This window comes from Schistocerca gregaria, chromosome 1 (genome assembly GCF_023897955.1).
Source record: "Schistocerca gregaria isolate iqSchGreg1 chromosome 1, iqSchGreg1.2, whole genome shotgun sequence".
NCBI classification, from domain to species: Eukaryota; Metazoa; Arthropoda; class Insecta; order Orthoptera; family Acrididae; genus Schistocerca; species Schistocerca gregaria.
In genome coordinates, this window is record NC_064920.1 from 276,137,594 (window position 1) to 276,154,839 (window position 17,246).

General features: G+C 41.0%; 1 protein-coding gene across 1 annotated transcript in view; it reads left to right on the forward strand.

Moving 5' to 3' along the window:
* Window positions 1-17,246, forward strand: part of LOC126340649 (potassium channel subfamily T member 2) — a 1,715,804-nt gene that overhangs the window by 547,724 nt on the left and 1,150,834 nt on the right. The window contains exon 3 of the mRNA XM_050001706.1: window positions 4,025-4,300. Coding sequence (XP_049857663.1) covers window positions 4,026-4,300 — 275 coding nt within the window. The 5' untranslated portion in view covers window position 4,025. The remainder of the gene's footprint in view (window positions 1-4,024; window positions 4,301-17,246) is intronic.

Sequence of the window (17,246 nt, forward strand, 5' to 3'; positions counted from 1 at the left end):
GCTAGTTCTTCAAGGTTCGCAGGAGAGCTTCTGTGAAGTTTGGAAAGTAGGAGACGAGGTACTGGCGGAAGTAACGTTGTGAGGACGGGGTGTGGGTTGTGCCTGGGTAACTCAGATTGTAGTGCACTTGCCCGCGAAATGCAAAGGTCCTGAGTTCGAGTCTCGGTCCGGCACACAGTTTTAATCTGCCAGGTAGTTTCATCATTAAAATGGTCTGCCAGTTTGTCGCTGTAGAGAACTGGTTCAGTGCTGAGGAAAGGAACCCAGTATTCTCATTTCAGTGCTGTCGTAGTAGGAGGATGAGTGCCCTTCCACATTATTCCCAACATAACTTTGACCGGCTACTTACGTGATACATGGCAATGCCCCGAGAAACTGGACTGGTGTGGTAGTACAATATCTGAAGAACGTGGCCTGGTGTGGTAGAGCAATACTTGGAGTACGTGGAGACTACACGTCTAGAGTGGCCAGATCGCTCTCTGAACATGCTGGGAACGCTCTAGGCCGGACTGCTACTCTGAAATAGTCATGACGAACCACTGCTGACACTCAGAGGATGTCGGTCCTGCAGTGGGAGGCCACAGCGCGAATAATGGTGGGTCCCATCATCTATTCCCGTTGGAATCACTGTGGATTCTGTACTGCAAATTGAAACAATCACACTGTGGACAGACGTTTTCCGCACCAGCCGCAGAGGAATTAAAGATACAGATCGCGGTGTTTACTTTATTGTGCCAGATCTGTGTCGTTAACGTGTAAATAACCTCACATCGGCTTTTAGAAGCCTTGAAATACTCCGTCAAGTGAAACACATTTTCTCGCATCATCCCAATTTCCAAGCACACTAATTTAACGTGAGAACGTGGTGGCCAAAGGCGGTAACCACACAACAAAGTATTATCAAATGATGCCTCAGTCACGGGGTTTTACATATTGTCTCATAACTTAAGTCATTTGTTGTGGAAATCCAGCGTTACAAAAAATGATTCAAATGGCTCTGAGCACTATGGGACTAACTTCTGAGGTCATCAGTCCTCTAGAACTAAGAATTACTTAAACCTAACTAACCAAAGGACAGCACACACATCAATGCCCGAGGCAGGATTCGAGCCTGCGACCGTAGCGGTCGCGCGGTTCCAGACTGAAGCGTCTAGAACCGCTCGCCCACACCGTCCGGCCCCAGCGTTACAGATTAAATAGTTAGGGACACTAAAGCGAAATGACTACCGGGACAGGGGCCGCGCGAGATAAGCCGAGCGGTCTAAGGCGCAGCAGTCATGGACTGTGTGGCTGGTCCCGGCGGAGGTTCGAATCTTCCCTCGGGCATGGGTGCGTGTGTTTGTCCTTAGGATAATTTAGGTTATGCAGTGTATAAGCTTAGGGACTGATGACCTTAGCAGTTAATTCCCATAAGATTTCACAAACACACACACACACACACACACACACACACACACACACACACACACACACACTGCTAAGAAAAAAGTGAAGAAATGAAATAGAAAATGGTCGTCGGAAGGACAAACTCAGCATATTGGAATACTCAAGATGATTTTCGGTTAAATTAAATACAAAACGTTCAACTTTAAGAGGGTAATAGAAAATTCGCTGTTAAAAGCAGAGGAGAGGGCGAACAGGTGGAAAGAATACACTCAAGCATGTATTAAGGGAAGGAAATGTCTGCTGTGTTACAGAAGAAGAAATGAGAGTCGATTTGGAATACATAATGGACTCAGTGTTTCAGTCAGTGCTTGAAAGACCGGAACACAAACAAGGCAGAAGGCATAGATAATATTACAACATAATTTCTAGAATCTTTGAGGAATGTGGCAGCCAAATGAATGTTCAAATTAATGAGTAGATTCCATGAGACTAGTATCGAACCTTAGAGATGGTATTGCCGATACAAACTAAAAGCTATAAAAGAAAGACAAACGCGACAACAGGCACAAAATCAGTATATTAGTTCATGCACCGAGATTATGACAAGAATAATACGCAGAAGATAGGAAAAGATAACTGACGTCATCAGTAATATAATTAAAGTTCTGTTAGCCGAGAATCACGTTTGGCTTCAGGGAAGGTAAAGACTCCGGAGAGGCCGTTCTGGCTTTACACTTGATAATGGATGCAAGATTTAAGAAAAATGAAAGGGCCTTCCATTTGTGAACCAAGGAAAACTGTCCAAAACGAAAAATGATACAAGATGAAGTTGCAGGGAAAGGCAGGTAATATACAGTATGTGCAAGTACCAAGAGGGAATGATAATACTGGAAGACCAAAGTCCTCGGATTAAAAATGGTGTAGGCAAGGACGCAGTCTTTTTTCCCGTACTTTTAAACCATTGAATCGAAGAAACGATGACGGAAAGAAAAGAAAGTGTCAAGAGATGGGAAAAAATTGATACAATGATAAGATTAGCTGAAGACATTGCAAACCTCAGTGGAAGACAGGAAGGATTACAGGATCGTTTGAATGGAATGAATGGTAGCGTTCACAGAATATTAAAGGGTCACTAAAAGCCGGACTTAAGTCATTTGTGTGATAGATATACAATTAAGAATCGTTCTAATGAATCACCTTGTAATTGCCAAAAAAGCACTGGGAAAAGCAGTTGGAGACATCACAGCACAGAAAGGGGCTGACGTGTGCTTCAGTCAGGGGCACAGTACCAAGAAAGCCGTGCTACAGGCCGGAAACTCTTCCGAGGAGACGTGTGACATTAGTTTCGCGCATCTGTTGGATCTGAGAGAAACACATTCCCATATTCAGTGGACTTCCGAAAATCGACAGAGATGTCCCACACCGAATAAACTATAGAAAAACACTGCAAAAATGTGAACTCCCTCACCAGCAGATATGAAATGGTTAACCAATGAGAACAACATCATAATTAACTGTTTAGTAGAAAGTTATCCGCAAGGAGCGGACCTAAAGCTCTGATGTTTCAGATTCTGAAATTTGTAAATTTGTGGGTGTAAAGTAGTTGCACCGCAGCATTAACTTTAAAAAAAGTCTGCAAGTACCTATATGGTTCCCAATAAAAAGCCTTTACAGTTATATTATTTTATGATGTATATATGCAGACTGTAGCGATGTGTGGAAATTTGTAACAACACGGCGATTCGAATCCAAGTCTCTTGCTCACAAGGCAAATGTGCTAACCAGTACGCCATCCTTGCACAGTGGCTTAGCACAAGTGTACGAACTACTCTAACACGCCTCTCTCCTCAGTGAATTACTGAATGGGAATTTGGATTAAGGAGGGAGGTTTGCTAGTGTAGTCCGTACAGCTGTGCAAAGCCACTTTGCCAGCTTGGCGCAGATGGCTAACGCATCCGCCTATTAAGCAAGAGGCCCAGGTTCGAATTCTGGCCTGAGTACAAACTTTTGTTCATCGCTTCAGTTTAATAGACGTTTGAGGATTTTAAAGTTCTCTGTAACAAAATAGTTTCATTTTATTATATGATTTTAGAAGACTTAAACCCAGAAATCACACCAGATTTTCCGATATACTTTGAAATGCTATCACGGTGTCACCTGTCACAATGTCGTCAGGGCACCTGATAGTGGAAACACTTCCGCATTCCTCAGGTTGGCTTGTGGATCTCGAAGATTCCCTAACTGACGGACATGGCAAATACGTACTAATCGAGAGAAAAGCTAAACGTTCGGTATTATTAACTTAAAATTGTAAGATTCATGTTTATAAAAATATAAACACAGACAGCGTTTCGAGAATAAGTTTTCTCTTTGCGAGGAGTGTCCGCTGGTTTGAAACTTCCCGGCAGAATACGGCTGTGTGCTGGATCGGGACTCGGACCTTGCGCATGACATCTCAGACGGTAGAGCATTTACCTGCGTAGGTACATATTTACGGGTTGGAGTCCCGGTCGGGCACACAGTTCTAATCTGACTAGGTCTCAAAGACAGCGTTGTTTATAAGATGATGAGCTGCGCACGGTAGAGAAACTGGCGTGTCTGACGGTGGGTTCCTGGTGTGTGGCGGCTGTTTTTGCAGAATGTCATTGTTCTTCTTCCGGCTGCACAACCTGCGGCGCGAGGAGGAGTCGAAGAAGCGCAAGAAGAAGTGCGCGATGCGGCGCGGCAGGAGCATGTGCGGAGGCAATGGTGGCGGAGGCGGAGGTGGGGGCGGCGGAGGCGGCGGGGACGGAACGACGATCGGCTGCGGCGGGCGCTACACCAACGCGCTGACGCTGGCGCCAAGCCGGCTGTTCGAGCGTACGCCGCTCACGCCGTCGGACAGCCTGGACGAGATTGCGCTCCAGATTCCCAGGTAGACCACGGTATGATCTCCGCATGGCCCTGAGCCGCAGGCGCCTCGGTGAGCCGCAACTCCTCCCGCCTCTCTCTCTCCCCCTCCCCTCCTCTGCCTGAGCATGGGTGCACTGTAGAGCGCTCCACAAGGTTCAATGTTTGGTCCAGTTCTTCGTATGATATACACTATGGGGCGCCTAACTTTTTCTCCTCAAATAACTTTAGATTCCGTTTATTTTCTTGTTTGTGGGCTCTCAGTCAGTATGAATTTTCTAAATGGCAACATGATTCCACAACTGGATGAATTTATAACTTTTATATGTAATACTGCAGTTTCAGTGGTTAAGTGAATTTGAAACGTTTGAAATGAAGCTTGTGAAAATTACTCAGCACCTAAAATTAAAACAATAACATATAGTAGTTTTGAGAAACCTTGACAAATTGCATCTTAGTAGTAATAGTAGTAGTAGTAGTAGTAGTAGTAGTAGTAGCAGCAGCAATAGTAATCAGTACCTTAACGTCGCTACAGTGCCACTGCATAAAAACCTATTTGATTGTTTGCTTAATCCTCTGAATAGTCTTGATTTCTCAAAATTATTATACATATTTTGGCTGTTTGCTTAATCCGCTATGAAGTCTTGGTTTCTCAAAATAATTACATATAAATATTTTTAACTTGGACTAATCTGTCTCACTCATGAAAGTTTCATTAGTTTAAATGTCTGAACTGACCTATCAGCCAAAACTGATTAGATTACAAATTCAGGCACTTGCGGAATCATGTTGCCATTTAGAACTTTTGACTTCCAAAAATATTTTTGTAGCTCCTTTTCATCTTGATGAGCACAACCCAGGGGCTCACGAGACGATCATTGTGATATATGCAATAACGTTCTTTTTTTTTAAAAAAAAAAGAAAAAGCTAAGTTTTTTACACCAGAATTGTAGAACTGCATGAGGCAAATTCATTGTAATTCTGACACGCGATTACTATTAACAATACAATGAACATGCCGCTTCAAGGATTTTTTGGCACAATTGATTAATGGCGTGTTTTCTGGTGTTCAGCCACGTTGTTGGTGCCATTTTTGTACACGGTCTTAGAGAGCTGAAACATGAAACCATCATTTCAACAGAATGTCCAAAAGCGCACCGTTACATGTTCCGTCGTGATTTTTATTTTGTTGTTGTGGTCATTGTATTAGCGCACTGCCCAGAAGTTTATGCCTCTCCACGGAAACTACAGCAGTCAAAAAGTGATTTTGTGTCACTCTCAACAGAAAGAGGAGAGTAAACTTGCGGGGTCACTGTTATGCACACGGCCGCAACAGCATCATGATATACGCCTTGGAATGTTTACTGCTGAATGAATACGTTTGTTCTCGCCATTAACCTCAAGAAAAAAGTAATTTTGGTAAGATGATGATATGAGCAATTAAAACTCGTAGTAAATGAACACATTATTTTACAGGTTGATAAATCTGCTTCATTTATGCAGGGGTAAGATCACACATTTATTTTTTGAATTGCTTATTAATAATCGTATCAGATCTATTAGTAGTTGGTAGTCAGTGTAAAAACAAAAACAAGTATTTTTAAATTCTTGCATGATGCAGTTCGCGTTGCTGTTTTGTGTTTAATTGGAATGACATAGCAAAGAAGCCAATACGCAATACAAACACGTAACTTTCAGAGACAAAACTAAATTAAATACTTGGACAATCGTGCAAATTAGTACAGTTACACAAACTCTCAACAAAGAACTTCGCGTAATCATAAATCCTTGTCCGAAGGATATAATTTCCGCCAAAGCAAGCTACTATAAATGAGAACTTCATTAAGCACACCTTACAGCATGACAACACACGAGAATTGAACGAACGTCAAAACCATTAGAGCCCCGTCAAGCAAACCGGATGTTGCATTTTCTCAAAACACGTAGTGTGGTTATTTGCAGATGGGTGTTGACACATGATCATGAAATGTATCTAATCAACTTTATATTCCACATACGAACACATATTGCGCGAAACATGCCAGGACTGTGTAACAAAGTATGCAGTTAAACTAACAGCCTGGCGGAAATAATGTCATTCTGTCAATTTATCGAAGTAGCGTTGACAACCCAGAAAAAGGCGGTGAATAATTTTATGAGAGTCATGTGGTAATTATTTGCTACACTGCATTCCACATATCACTCCTTAGCATATGATACCTCGTAAGGTTAATTTTTGCCATTTTGCGTTGCTAGAAAAAGTGGCCGATCAGCATCGTCCAAGTGATACCTCGTAAACCATGAATGAAAAAGTTTGAGTTAAATTATGAATCAGAATGGTTTCAAAGCGCACATCGCAAATCAGTGTATTATGAAGATTCATATTCAACAGAAAATGTATTATAGAAGCTATCAGTCCTATCGTATTAATTTTAATTTTACGACATTGTATCTGTCACAGATGTTTGATCTACGTCCTTAACAACAGGTATTTCGAAAGTTTTTCCTCTCTCGGTTTTTTTTGTTTACAAGGTATTACCTGTAAGTAGTGATATACATGGTGATTATAATTAAAGTTAAACTTTCAAAACGCTGTAGAAACATCACCACCGATCAGAATGACGTCAAACTGCAACGGAATATTACCGGAGAAGGGGCAAAACGTATGGCAGAAGAAAAAAAAAAGAGTGTGGAAATTGATCAATAGATGGAGCTGTATGCGTCAGAATACGTAAATGAAACATCTGCCAGGCGCACGACCGACGCCTGGTACACGGCTTTTCCTCCTTTCATGTCCGCTACGTTCGCCAAGATAGTCTCAATGCAGGATTGCGCTCTGCTTGTACAGCTGTATTACAAGAATCATGACTGTGCACACGTCACTCTGCAGGAGTTCCGGGAACTGAAGAGTTTGAAGAAAGGCATTGGTCCGATGACTGCCTTAGGTCTGGAAAAAATGATTCGGAAATTCGAAAAGACGGGTTCCTTTGGTGTGACACATGGTAGAGGGAGGAAACAAGTTTATTCGACATCAGTGGAAGCAGTGGTCACAGCAATGCAGGAGGAGACTAGTGGTGGTGTGCAAACGTGTAGTGCACGGAGAATTGCCCGAACATTGGACGTGTCCAGGAGCACGGTGCGCAAAATCCTACGAAACATCCTTCTTTGCTATCCATTCAAAATTACGCATGTGCACGAGTTGCGTCCTTCTGACGTTCCAACGAGGGAGACCTTTACTTTAGATTTTCTTGCTCGCATGGAAGAGGACAATGATTGGCCGTGGAAAATTTTGTGGACAGACGAAGCCCACTTCCATCTGACAGGATATGCCAATACACAGAGCCTTGGAATATGGGCAACTGAAAATCCACACGCAAATCAACGAGTACCACTTCATCCTGAAAAGGTCACTATATGGTGCAGGTGTACGGCATCATTTATCATTTTTTCGAAGAGACAGGTGCTTCCGGTCCTGTTACCTTTACCGTCACTGGTAAGCGCTATGAGTGTCTTTCGAGCAGCCACGTCATTCCAGCTTTCCAACAGTGTGGATAGGATCATTTTTGTGCAATATGGCCCATTTCCGCACATTGCAAATCCAGTTAAGCGGCTGCTGAAGCGCTATTTCGGAAATGATAGAACTAAGAGCTGCCATTTTCTTACAGCCTGGCCATCCCGATCACCTGAACTTAATCCGTGTGACTCCTGACTGTGGGGCTGGCCGAAAGATGTGTTTAGTGTTCCGATATCAAACTTAGCCGAATTGAAGGCACGCTTTGCGCAACACATTGTGAACGTGACCCGGGAAACACGTCGATCAGTTGTGCACCATGCTGTTCTCGATGTCAACTTGTTGCAGAAAACGTTGGACAGCGTACTGAACATGTTTTGCGCCAGTGGCACGGAAATTAACAATCAGATTTGATTTGGTTTCATGCTTTTTGTGCGGTTTTTGGCCTCAGGACACCTAAAAACCGATGTGATTAACTTTTTTATGCGGTTTTTGCCCTCAGGACAATTAAAAATAGATTTTTCCCATCCGATGTAATATGACCTTGCCGTGGTGGATGGGCTTACGTAACTAACAGTTTCACACTTGTTCACCCATGCACACTGAGTAGTGCACTTTGTTTAACATCAAACGTACACTTTGTTCATTGTTGTATGATTCATATGTCATTTGCAGTCGACCACTATTAAGTTATGATCCTTAAGTGCCATCTATTGCGACGTTTTGTAACTATTTATTTTTCTACTGCCATATGTTTCCCCCCTTCTCCGATAATATTCTGTTGCAATTTGACGCCATTTTGACCAGTGGTGTTATTTCTACAGCGGTTTGAAAGTTTAATTGTAATCGCCCTGTACATATTTAAATATTATACATGTACTGGGCGAAAGATAGAGTAATTCTGGTTAAGGTTCCAATGGAAAACCAAATGTGCTTACATAAAACATATTGTACTCAATTTGTGTTAGCGGTAACGTCAAGTTTGAACAAGGAACAAGCTGGTAATGCGCAATTGCCGGCCATATCATAAACGGTTCACGACAGCGAAATAAAACCTACAATTGATATTACGCAAAGGAGCTAACATTTTGTTGAACTGGTAGTGTTTTTCATTCCTTTGCTCTTTAAATGGAGAAGTCAGTATGTTTTTCTTACGTGGAATGTATCATTCAACGACATTCAACTGGTTTAGTAAACGGTAATACAGTGACAAAGCAAAAACATTCAGGTAATCTGTTAAAATAGTAGTTTAGCTTCCATTAACACTCAAATATCGCATCAAGCGGTGGAACATGGACTTTCCCTGTAGGTGTTGACATTATATACCAATTTTTCAACATTATTATACTGCTTGATTGAGTAAAAGATTATATGTGTAATGTAACTGCAATTTTTATTTTTAAGAAATGTCATGCATGGTCAAGAAGAATACAACGTCACAGTAAAAATATGTTCAACTGTTCCATTACCTCAACAGATAAAATAAATGCCTGATTTTCTTCACACGCAGCATGAACTAGAGCACTGCATCCGTGTGGCGAATCCGCGTGAGTAGCGATCACCCGCTCTGAACGGGTGAACGGGCACGTTGAAGCACACAGAGTGACAGGCAACAGTCACGTGGCATTGCATGTGGGTGAGGAAACGTAAAGGCCTATACAGCTTCGACACAACGTAGCAGCACAAATGCACCCTGCAACCGTTCAAATGCTATTATTTAGAATTACAGTTTCTTTTTAGCTGCCGATTTTTTATCTATCTATTTATTTATTTATTTATTTATTCGGGTCGTGTGCACTGTACACCTGATATTCACCAGATTTTATCAGAGCATAACGAATATTAAAATGATAACCCAATATTTAATCTTATTGAAGGTCATTGTTTAAGTAGGGGAACTGTGTATTTCTGTGAAATAATAGCTGATGAATTAACTATCGCTTTGTTCAGCTGTTAAAACTTCACTGAGGTTTAGAAATATTTTGAACAAAAAAATTAAAAAGACTTATGTTGAGTATGTGACAACAAACTGCAAATGTCCACTTCGTACATAATTACCTAAAAAAGCTTACACCCAACCTACACCAGAGGCTTTCATGAGTAAATCGAGCAAGCGATCTAGTACGACTCATTACATTTGATAAGGTGGAATCGTGAAAAGAGATAAGTGTTACTGGAAAAGTTTTCTATCTGGACAATTATTCCAATGAGTAGATCTTTCAAACAGATTTATTCGCCAAAAAAATTATCTGTAAATTAAATGATGAATAACATATAATGCCACCGTATATTTTTATTTAATTTTTGTGCACTATTAGTTTTCGTTCCTTTGGGCTAGTGCAGATTCTCTTTGATAAATAAGTTACTGATAGTTTGTCCTGAAATGTGCCTTTGTGGCTCAGTGGCTTAAGCTCCGGACTACAAGCCTTAGGCTTAAGAGTTCGATCTCCAGTTGGTCGTACAATATTCCCTTTTCTTACAGCGTCTATCATCTATAACAATGACAATAATACAAAGTCGAGTAGCACTGTGTTTCGGAATACATGAAATGAAGATTCCCCTCTAACTGATTGTGAAAGTGTGTTCAAAGGTGGAAGTCAAGGGCACACCACCATGCCTAGTAAAGCACAGCTGTGCTGAAATCATCCTTCAAGTTGAGCCCGGGTTAACTTAATTTACGTCATAACAAATGAAACATAAAAATGCTTATAGGTGGACAGCCTCACCAGTTTAGGCTGTAGCGCACTAGGCAGCAGCGATGTTGAGCAACCAATTTAGTCTGCCAGCCTATGGTCAGTCGTGAATGACTAGCTGAATGAGATGGACGTGAAATATGTTAAGCCTTTTTTTTCATAACAAATGGACAGTACCATAATTATAAAAATGATTTTTCCGTCATTTTCCTTCTTTATGCGCTGCGGATTATAAGCTCACTTATATAGATGTTGGAGCATACAGAAGATTTAGTGACTCATCTATTTGTATGTAGTCAGTTTTGGGCGAAAATTTAGTAAAAATTTACGAATATGTCAAACAAGACAGTACCAATGCCGTGCGTCATTGTCGTAGACAAGGCATTTGGCGTATCTGACTATTTAATGCGCCGTTGTGGAGAAAGGAGTTTAAGAAACAATAAAAGAACCGTTAAAAACCGACTGTTAAGGACTAGGTGGTTTTTAGAACGCACTTTTGGCACTCTCGAAAATAAGTGGGGAGCGGAGAATTTTTCATCGCCAATGAACATTCGAGAAGAATTTGCAATTGCCGTAAGCTATGTTTCACCAAATAACATCCCAGAAAGAGGTGGCTATAAATTTGAAGTATTGTACGTCCCTCCAGAACCGGGAATTCCCACAGGTTCTACAAGCTGTCGAAATTCATCACGAAATTTGTTTCAGGATGCAAGCAAAGCCTGGCTGCCTCGACAAGTGCCAGGACACTGAAAGTAATAACCCTATAGTTCTTCACAACTGGAAGAGCGGAGCTATCTGGCTGTCGCAGTGGCCCAGTACACGCTCTACAATGCGCCGTCGTTTTGTTATTGGCTGCCGCATATTGCCTGCCTAGTGCTTTACATCCCCTACGATACTGATTCGGGCCCCTTCCACTGTCCCTGCACTTGCAAAAACGTCTCCCCCTCCCACTGCTAACACGGCGCAAGAATTCTACGTAAGCAGCCAATAATGGGAACGCAGAAGACAGAATCTCCCACTCTTCAACGCCTTTCTTAGATTGTCAACACTATAGAGTATGCGTGTCTCCGCAATATAATTAGGCAATTTGCCGTTATAGTGCTACAAGAATTTAATGGTTCCTAACGATTAACATCACCAGAGATTTAATCTAAAGTCTCCTAAAACGCTTATGGAATGCTGCTGGATTGCCAAAAGCATCCAAAGTGCTTTAGGATGTGAGCTTGCCGTTAGAATATGGAATAAGTTTTCGATCTGACATCGATCTTTGCAACTGCGTAGAGCTTTGAAATTTAAAAAGTTCTGAAGAGACACTGGTTTCGAATATATAAAAGAGTTCGTAACATGGTAGCAGCCTTGCAACTAGTGTCAAGAGACGAATGGAAGACGTTTTTCACCTTTATTATTATTTATTATCGCAGCAAAGTCTCACCTACGATTCAAAAACAAACAAAAAATCAGCTCTATTGCTATCCATGACCAAAGGAGGCTGATCGCAAACCTCAGGCATGTAATAGCCAATGAAACGTCAAAGTATTCTGAATACGATTTTCAAACAACATGTAATATTACTGATGTTTAAAACAAATATTATAATATTATATTTATAGATTTTACTTGTGGCAAATCTTCTCAAATGATAGAATGGTGCATAGAAAATTTTTACTTCTTGACAATGAAATTATATTCCGCCAACCAGCATCAGATTCCCGTCAGACCGACGAGAACGTTGGCCTAAGGCATTGTTTAGAGGCCAGTGACCGATATCGAAATTATGCAGTTTGAGTAATTACCTTGCCCGGATATTGATAGAAAAGACCGGTAAAAGAGATATCAGGGATGCTGAAATAGAAGTTTGATATAGCAAATGCCGATTGAACACTAGTAGCTTTCGGCTGTGGTAACCAAACAATTCGTCGGAAACTCCCTTCGCTGCGGCCTGAAAACGTTCTAAAATATAACAAAATAAATTGAGATTTGCATTAATGGAATAGGAAAGTAAGTTCTTAATTCAAACATGGCTTTTGTAATCAAATTAGCGTAATTATTTAGCAAAAAGTTACAGATACGAGAGCGACAAGTACATTTTGTGAAACAGCCATAGAAAACAAACGAGAGAGAGCGAGATCACAGCTCCTGCTTTTATATAATCTATAAACAAATTACGGCGACTGCTTTCAACTTGCTTTACAGTTACGATACATAAACATTTCTCTGAAACAATCTTTATAGGGACATCAAAGAAATTCATTCCTTACATTAAATCGTGACCTTTTCTCCTTATTTTGCAAATTTATTTACACAGAGAAAATTAATTTGTAATGTATTTTTGCTTTAATTAAACGATTTGTTGTATTCTATTAATTATTCAAAAAGCAACATTTCAAACATTAGGATGTAAAAAGAAGATTTTATCGCTGTGAGTTAATGAGCACTGCTCTCGCATTTAAGTGTATGGCTGAAACAGTCAACCTACAGGAATTGTGAAACGAACCCTGTCGTCCAAGGACCGTGTGCCACAAAGGGCATAGATTCACATCGAGATGGGGAAACTCGCAGGCATCTATTGTCTATTGATGTCTATGCTATAGTGTGCGAGTGGGACAGATGAGAACCTATGTCATAGGGAAACCCAGTAGAAGGCGTTTGTGGCCAGGAAGACGTAGCAGTGTTAAATATGGCGGACCTAAAATTGGACATAAAGGGCAACATTTATGGGAACTGTTTGATTCTTTAGTAATGCAGGCAATGAAGCCACAGTAATCTTAATCAACCACCTTTCATAGATTTTCATGGTGATCTCAATAAAACTTGAATATTGATCATTACTGTAATAGTTTAGGGTTTACTGTTAAAGTGAAATTAAGAAGTTTTGTAACAAAGACTTGACTGCTATAATATGAACGCTTTAGTTGATCTTAACGATCGACATTTCATATAGAAGTGCATCTTTAAAAATGACAAACGTTGTAAATATCAACTCTGTAACTTTATTTGTTTAAAAGATATAGTAAATTTAAATTATCAGTACTTTCAGTTAAGCATCAGATCATCATTTCCTCCACACAAAACACATTAAACTATGAGAGCATGACACCTTATTGAATCGCTAGGTCATAGAATATTTGTTGTGAAGTTTAGTACATAATAGTTGCTTTTGTTCTTTATTTATTTAACAGAAAGCACATTGGTGCAAGGCTACTGGCCGTGACATTGAAAGCTAAGAAGGAAATTGTATTGGTTTTATGTAAAAGAATTTAACGTTTATTATGTAATGGATATTATTGCTACTCTACCTAGAACGGGAAAGTGGTCAAGCTGTGATTATTTAAATATGTTAAAATGTAAGATAATGTCGAATAAGCTGTAGCCAATCAGATAGAAGCCTTCAGGAAAGGGAACTGCCCTAATCAGTTGAGCGAGGATATTCAGAGTGCCAGAAACGCGGCAGGGACGGGCAGAGGGACAGTGCAGACGCGAAAGCGGACAGTTCGGCTGGAGACACCAAAAGGATAGTTAGGATTGAGACGTGAAAGCAGACAGTCGGTCTTTAGGCAGATAGGAAGTGAAACGACTTAGAAAAGTTCGCGTTGTGCGGTATCGCGGGACTTAGTCTCTGAGCGGTGAGCAGCCGCGCGCCTGGTGTGAACTCCAACTTTTCCTGTAGATAACTTGTATTCCGCGATGAGACTGTGAATGATCGAACTGTGGCAAATGGATATGCGCTCGAGTGTAGCAGTAACTCTAAATACGTCCACTTTCGCTATTAGTTTTCTTTCTGAATAAACATTATTCTAACCAAATCGCAGCTGTGTGGCCTACATCATTTAATTTAGTTCCCGATATTATTGTTACTGTTATTATATGTTACATTAACCTTGGTTCATACAATTTCGCAATCTTGTCATCAGCCAGACAATTGAACCAAAGGGCCACAAGTGTCTGATTTAGGGCGTGTAATGCGACACGAGCGGTCCAACCCCTAGACGAGTTTGAGCCAAGACTTTTAGACGAAAAGTAACCGCATGTGAGCCCGAACATCTTTGAGATGTTAGCTGGCATTTGGAAAGTTATTTGAGAAATGAAGTGTAATCACACAGAATTGTTTGCCAAAAACTACAATGTAGTTTATGATTTTTTCAATTTTTGCAAGAAGATTATGAGCAGAAAGTCACACATCGAAGTCATGATTAAAGATGAATTGGCGAGTGGATTGCATGTGTAACACTTATTTTCTTTAGTGCCACAGCGGAAAATCTCCTTAATTCAAATAACGCTCCTGATGACACATTTTCTTAAAAAAATAGAGTTGTTCTGAAAACTAATTTAAAGGAAATCAAAAGTGCATTCATTTAATAAATGACAAAGAACTGGGAAAGAAGCTATTAGGTTTCAAATTTACCTATTATGCCGAACACCTTTCATTCACAGATGACGAATAAGTTTTCAACTGGTCTTAGTGATTAATGTTTCAAATAATATTTGATATTCACGAATACAGAACAGTAATTTCTATCCGTATTCGTTATTCGCCATTCGTATAAATTTCACCCAAGTCTGGTGCTAATCGAAACGCATCGTGTATGCCCACACTGAAAATTGACAACCTTCGTGCGAGTGAGTGGGCGCGCGTGAAATGTGCATCGCTGTGGACAAGCCATCACTCCGTTGTGCCAGCCGCGTGGTCGGAGTACATGCGCTCATGTGGCTGTCGTTAGCATCGGTAGTCTTCGGCAACTTTCGCCAGCGTTCGTGAAGCGTATTCACGCTCTCACTCTCACACCTGAGGCGAGTGCGGGCGACGCCGATGGACCACGCGGTTGGAAAACTGGACATTTGTGGTAAGGACTATGGGATCAAACTGCTGAAGCCATCGGTCCCTAGGCTTACGCACTACTTAATCTAACGTACGCTAAGGACAACACATACACCCATGCCCGAATGGGAAGGACAAGAGTGCTGTGGCGTTACTACAACGTTTCACGTGAATGAGATTTTCACTCTGCAGGGGAGTGTGCGCTGATATGAAACTTCCTGGCAGATTAAAACTGTGTGCCCGACCGAGACTCGAACTCGGGACCTTAGCCTTTCGCGGGCAAGTGCTCTACCATCTGAGCTACCGAAGCACGACTCACGCCCGGTGCTCACAGCCTTACTTGGAAGGTAGGAGACGAGATGCTGGCAGAAGTAAGGCTGTGAGCACCGGGCGTGAGTCGTGCTTCGGTAGCTCAGATGGTAGAGCAGTTGCCCGCGAAAGGCAAAGGTCCGGAGTTCGAGTCTCGGTCGGGCACACAGTTTTAATCTGCCAGGAAGTTTCAAGGTTTCACGTGTTCCACAATGGGAAACCATCAATGCTGTTTCCACGTGCTGCAGAGGGCATGGTGCGTTTTGTCATCAGTTTCACATAATGCATCGCAGGAAGCCATTCTGTGTGAACTTCCTGTGAGGATCGAATTAATTGGATCACCAACGCTATATTCCGGGATGAGCAGGACATGAACAGCAAACAAGCATCTGAATTTTATTTTCACAGATGGCTTTAAACATAGGGTGCAACGATTCAACATCAATGAGCATTGATACCAACATGACATACAAAATATATGTTGTTGAGTTCATTCGGATCTAGACTTCATTGCATGCAGTGTGAGTCTTAATCACAAAAAATCACATTTAAGAGTGGCATTTTATTATCTACGAATGACAATTACCAGTTTAATTCTTGGAACTAATAACAGATACTAGAGTCTTTGGGCGAGTAAGTACCTACACATAGAGCATTTTTGTACAATTTTGTCTGCTGTCTTTGAAAGTCATACGAGAAATTTTTGTCGTTTAGATTGTTTGTACCCTTTAACGTCCTATTGAGGCGTAGCGCCGTATACCGATCCTGCCTTGGAGGCGGTTAAGTGGTAGATGTGTCTCAGAGCTGGAGAGTGACAGATGGTGACGCGAGACTGGACGCTCACGTAGTTTATGTATCAGCCGATAGAGGACAGTATTGGATATGGGAACTGTGATTTTAGTTTCGTTTGTGCCCACTAGAGTGCACTAAAGTAATAGAATGTTTTTCATAAACTGTTCGAGTATTTTCATAAAGTGTTATTATGTCTTTTTGTGTATGTAAAATGTTACAAATGTGTTTTATCAGTATGAATGATGCGAGTTATGTAGTAGGATTTAGTGTGGGAACATTTCGAAGAAGTATGGATATGGACAAAGGGGGTTTTTGTAGAATAGTTCTGTAAAGTAAGTTTATGGTAAAGGGAAAGTTAATTCAGGTATAAATGATAATAGTAAATAACTTTATGCATAAGCAAAACTTCAGCATATTAGATAATTACGTCGGTAAAAAGTGCAGTCGTTAGGTTTTCAATTTTGCCGTTGGCTATTGATGGAAAGCGCGGACTGACGCGGGAGAGTGTTGTTTTGCTATTGGCTGTTGAGTAAACTGACCAATGGTAAAGCAATATCATTCGCGCGGCTTTCTCTGTTGGTAGAGAAGACTTGGAGTATTCTAGAGAAGAGTGGGAGCCTAGCCATGAAACAGTTCGGACGTGTGTACTAGTAGTTCCGATGGAAATCATAAGTTGCCGGATCTAGCAGTTTTTCGTACATCAAAAGTGTTGGAAAGTGACGGCATAATTATTCCGATGTGTGTCTAGAAATTTCGGAAATTCTTAAGTGAATTTTGTGACGAGAAAAGACATATATTCCGCGTGGCGTATTGAGCAGGTCGGTGGCTAAAAACTGTGACTGCATTTCGT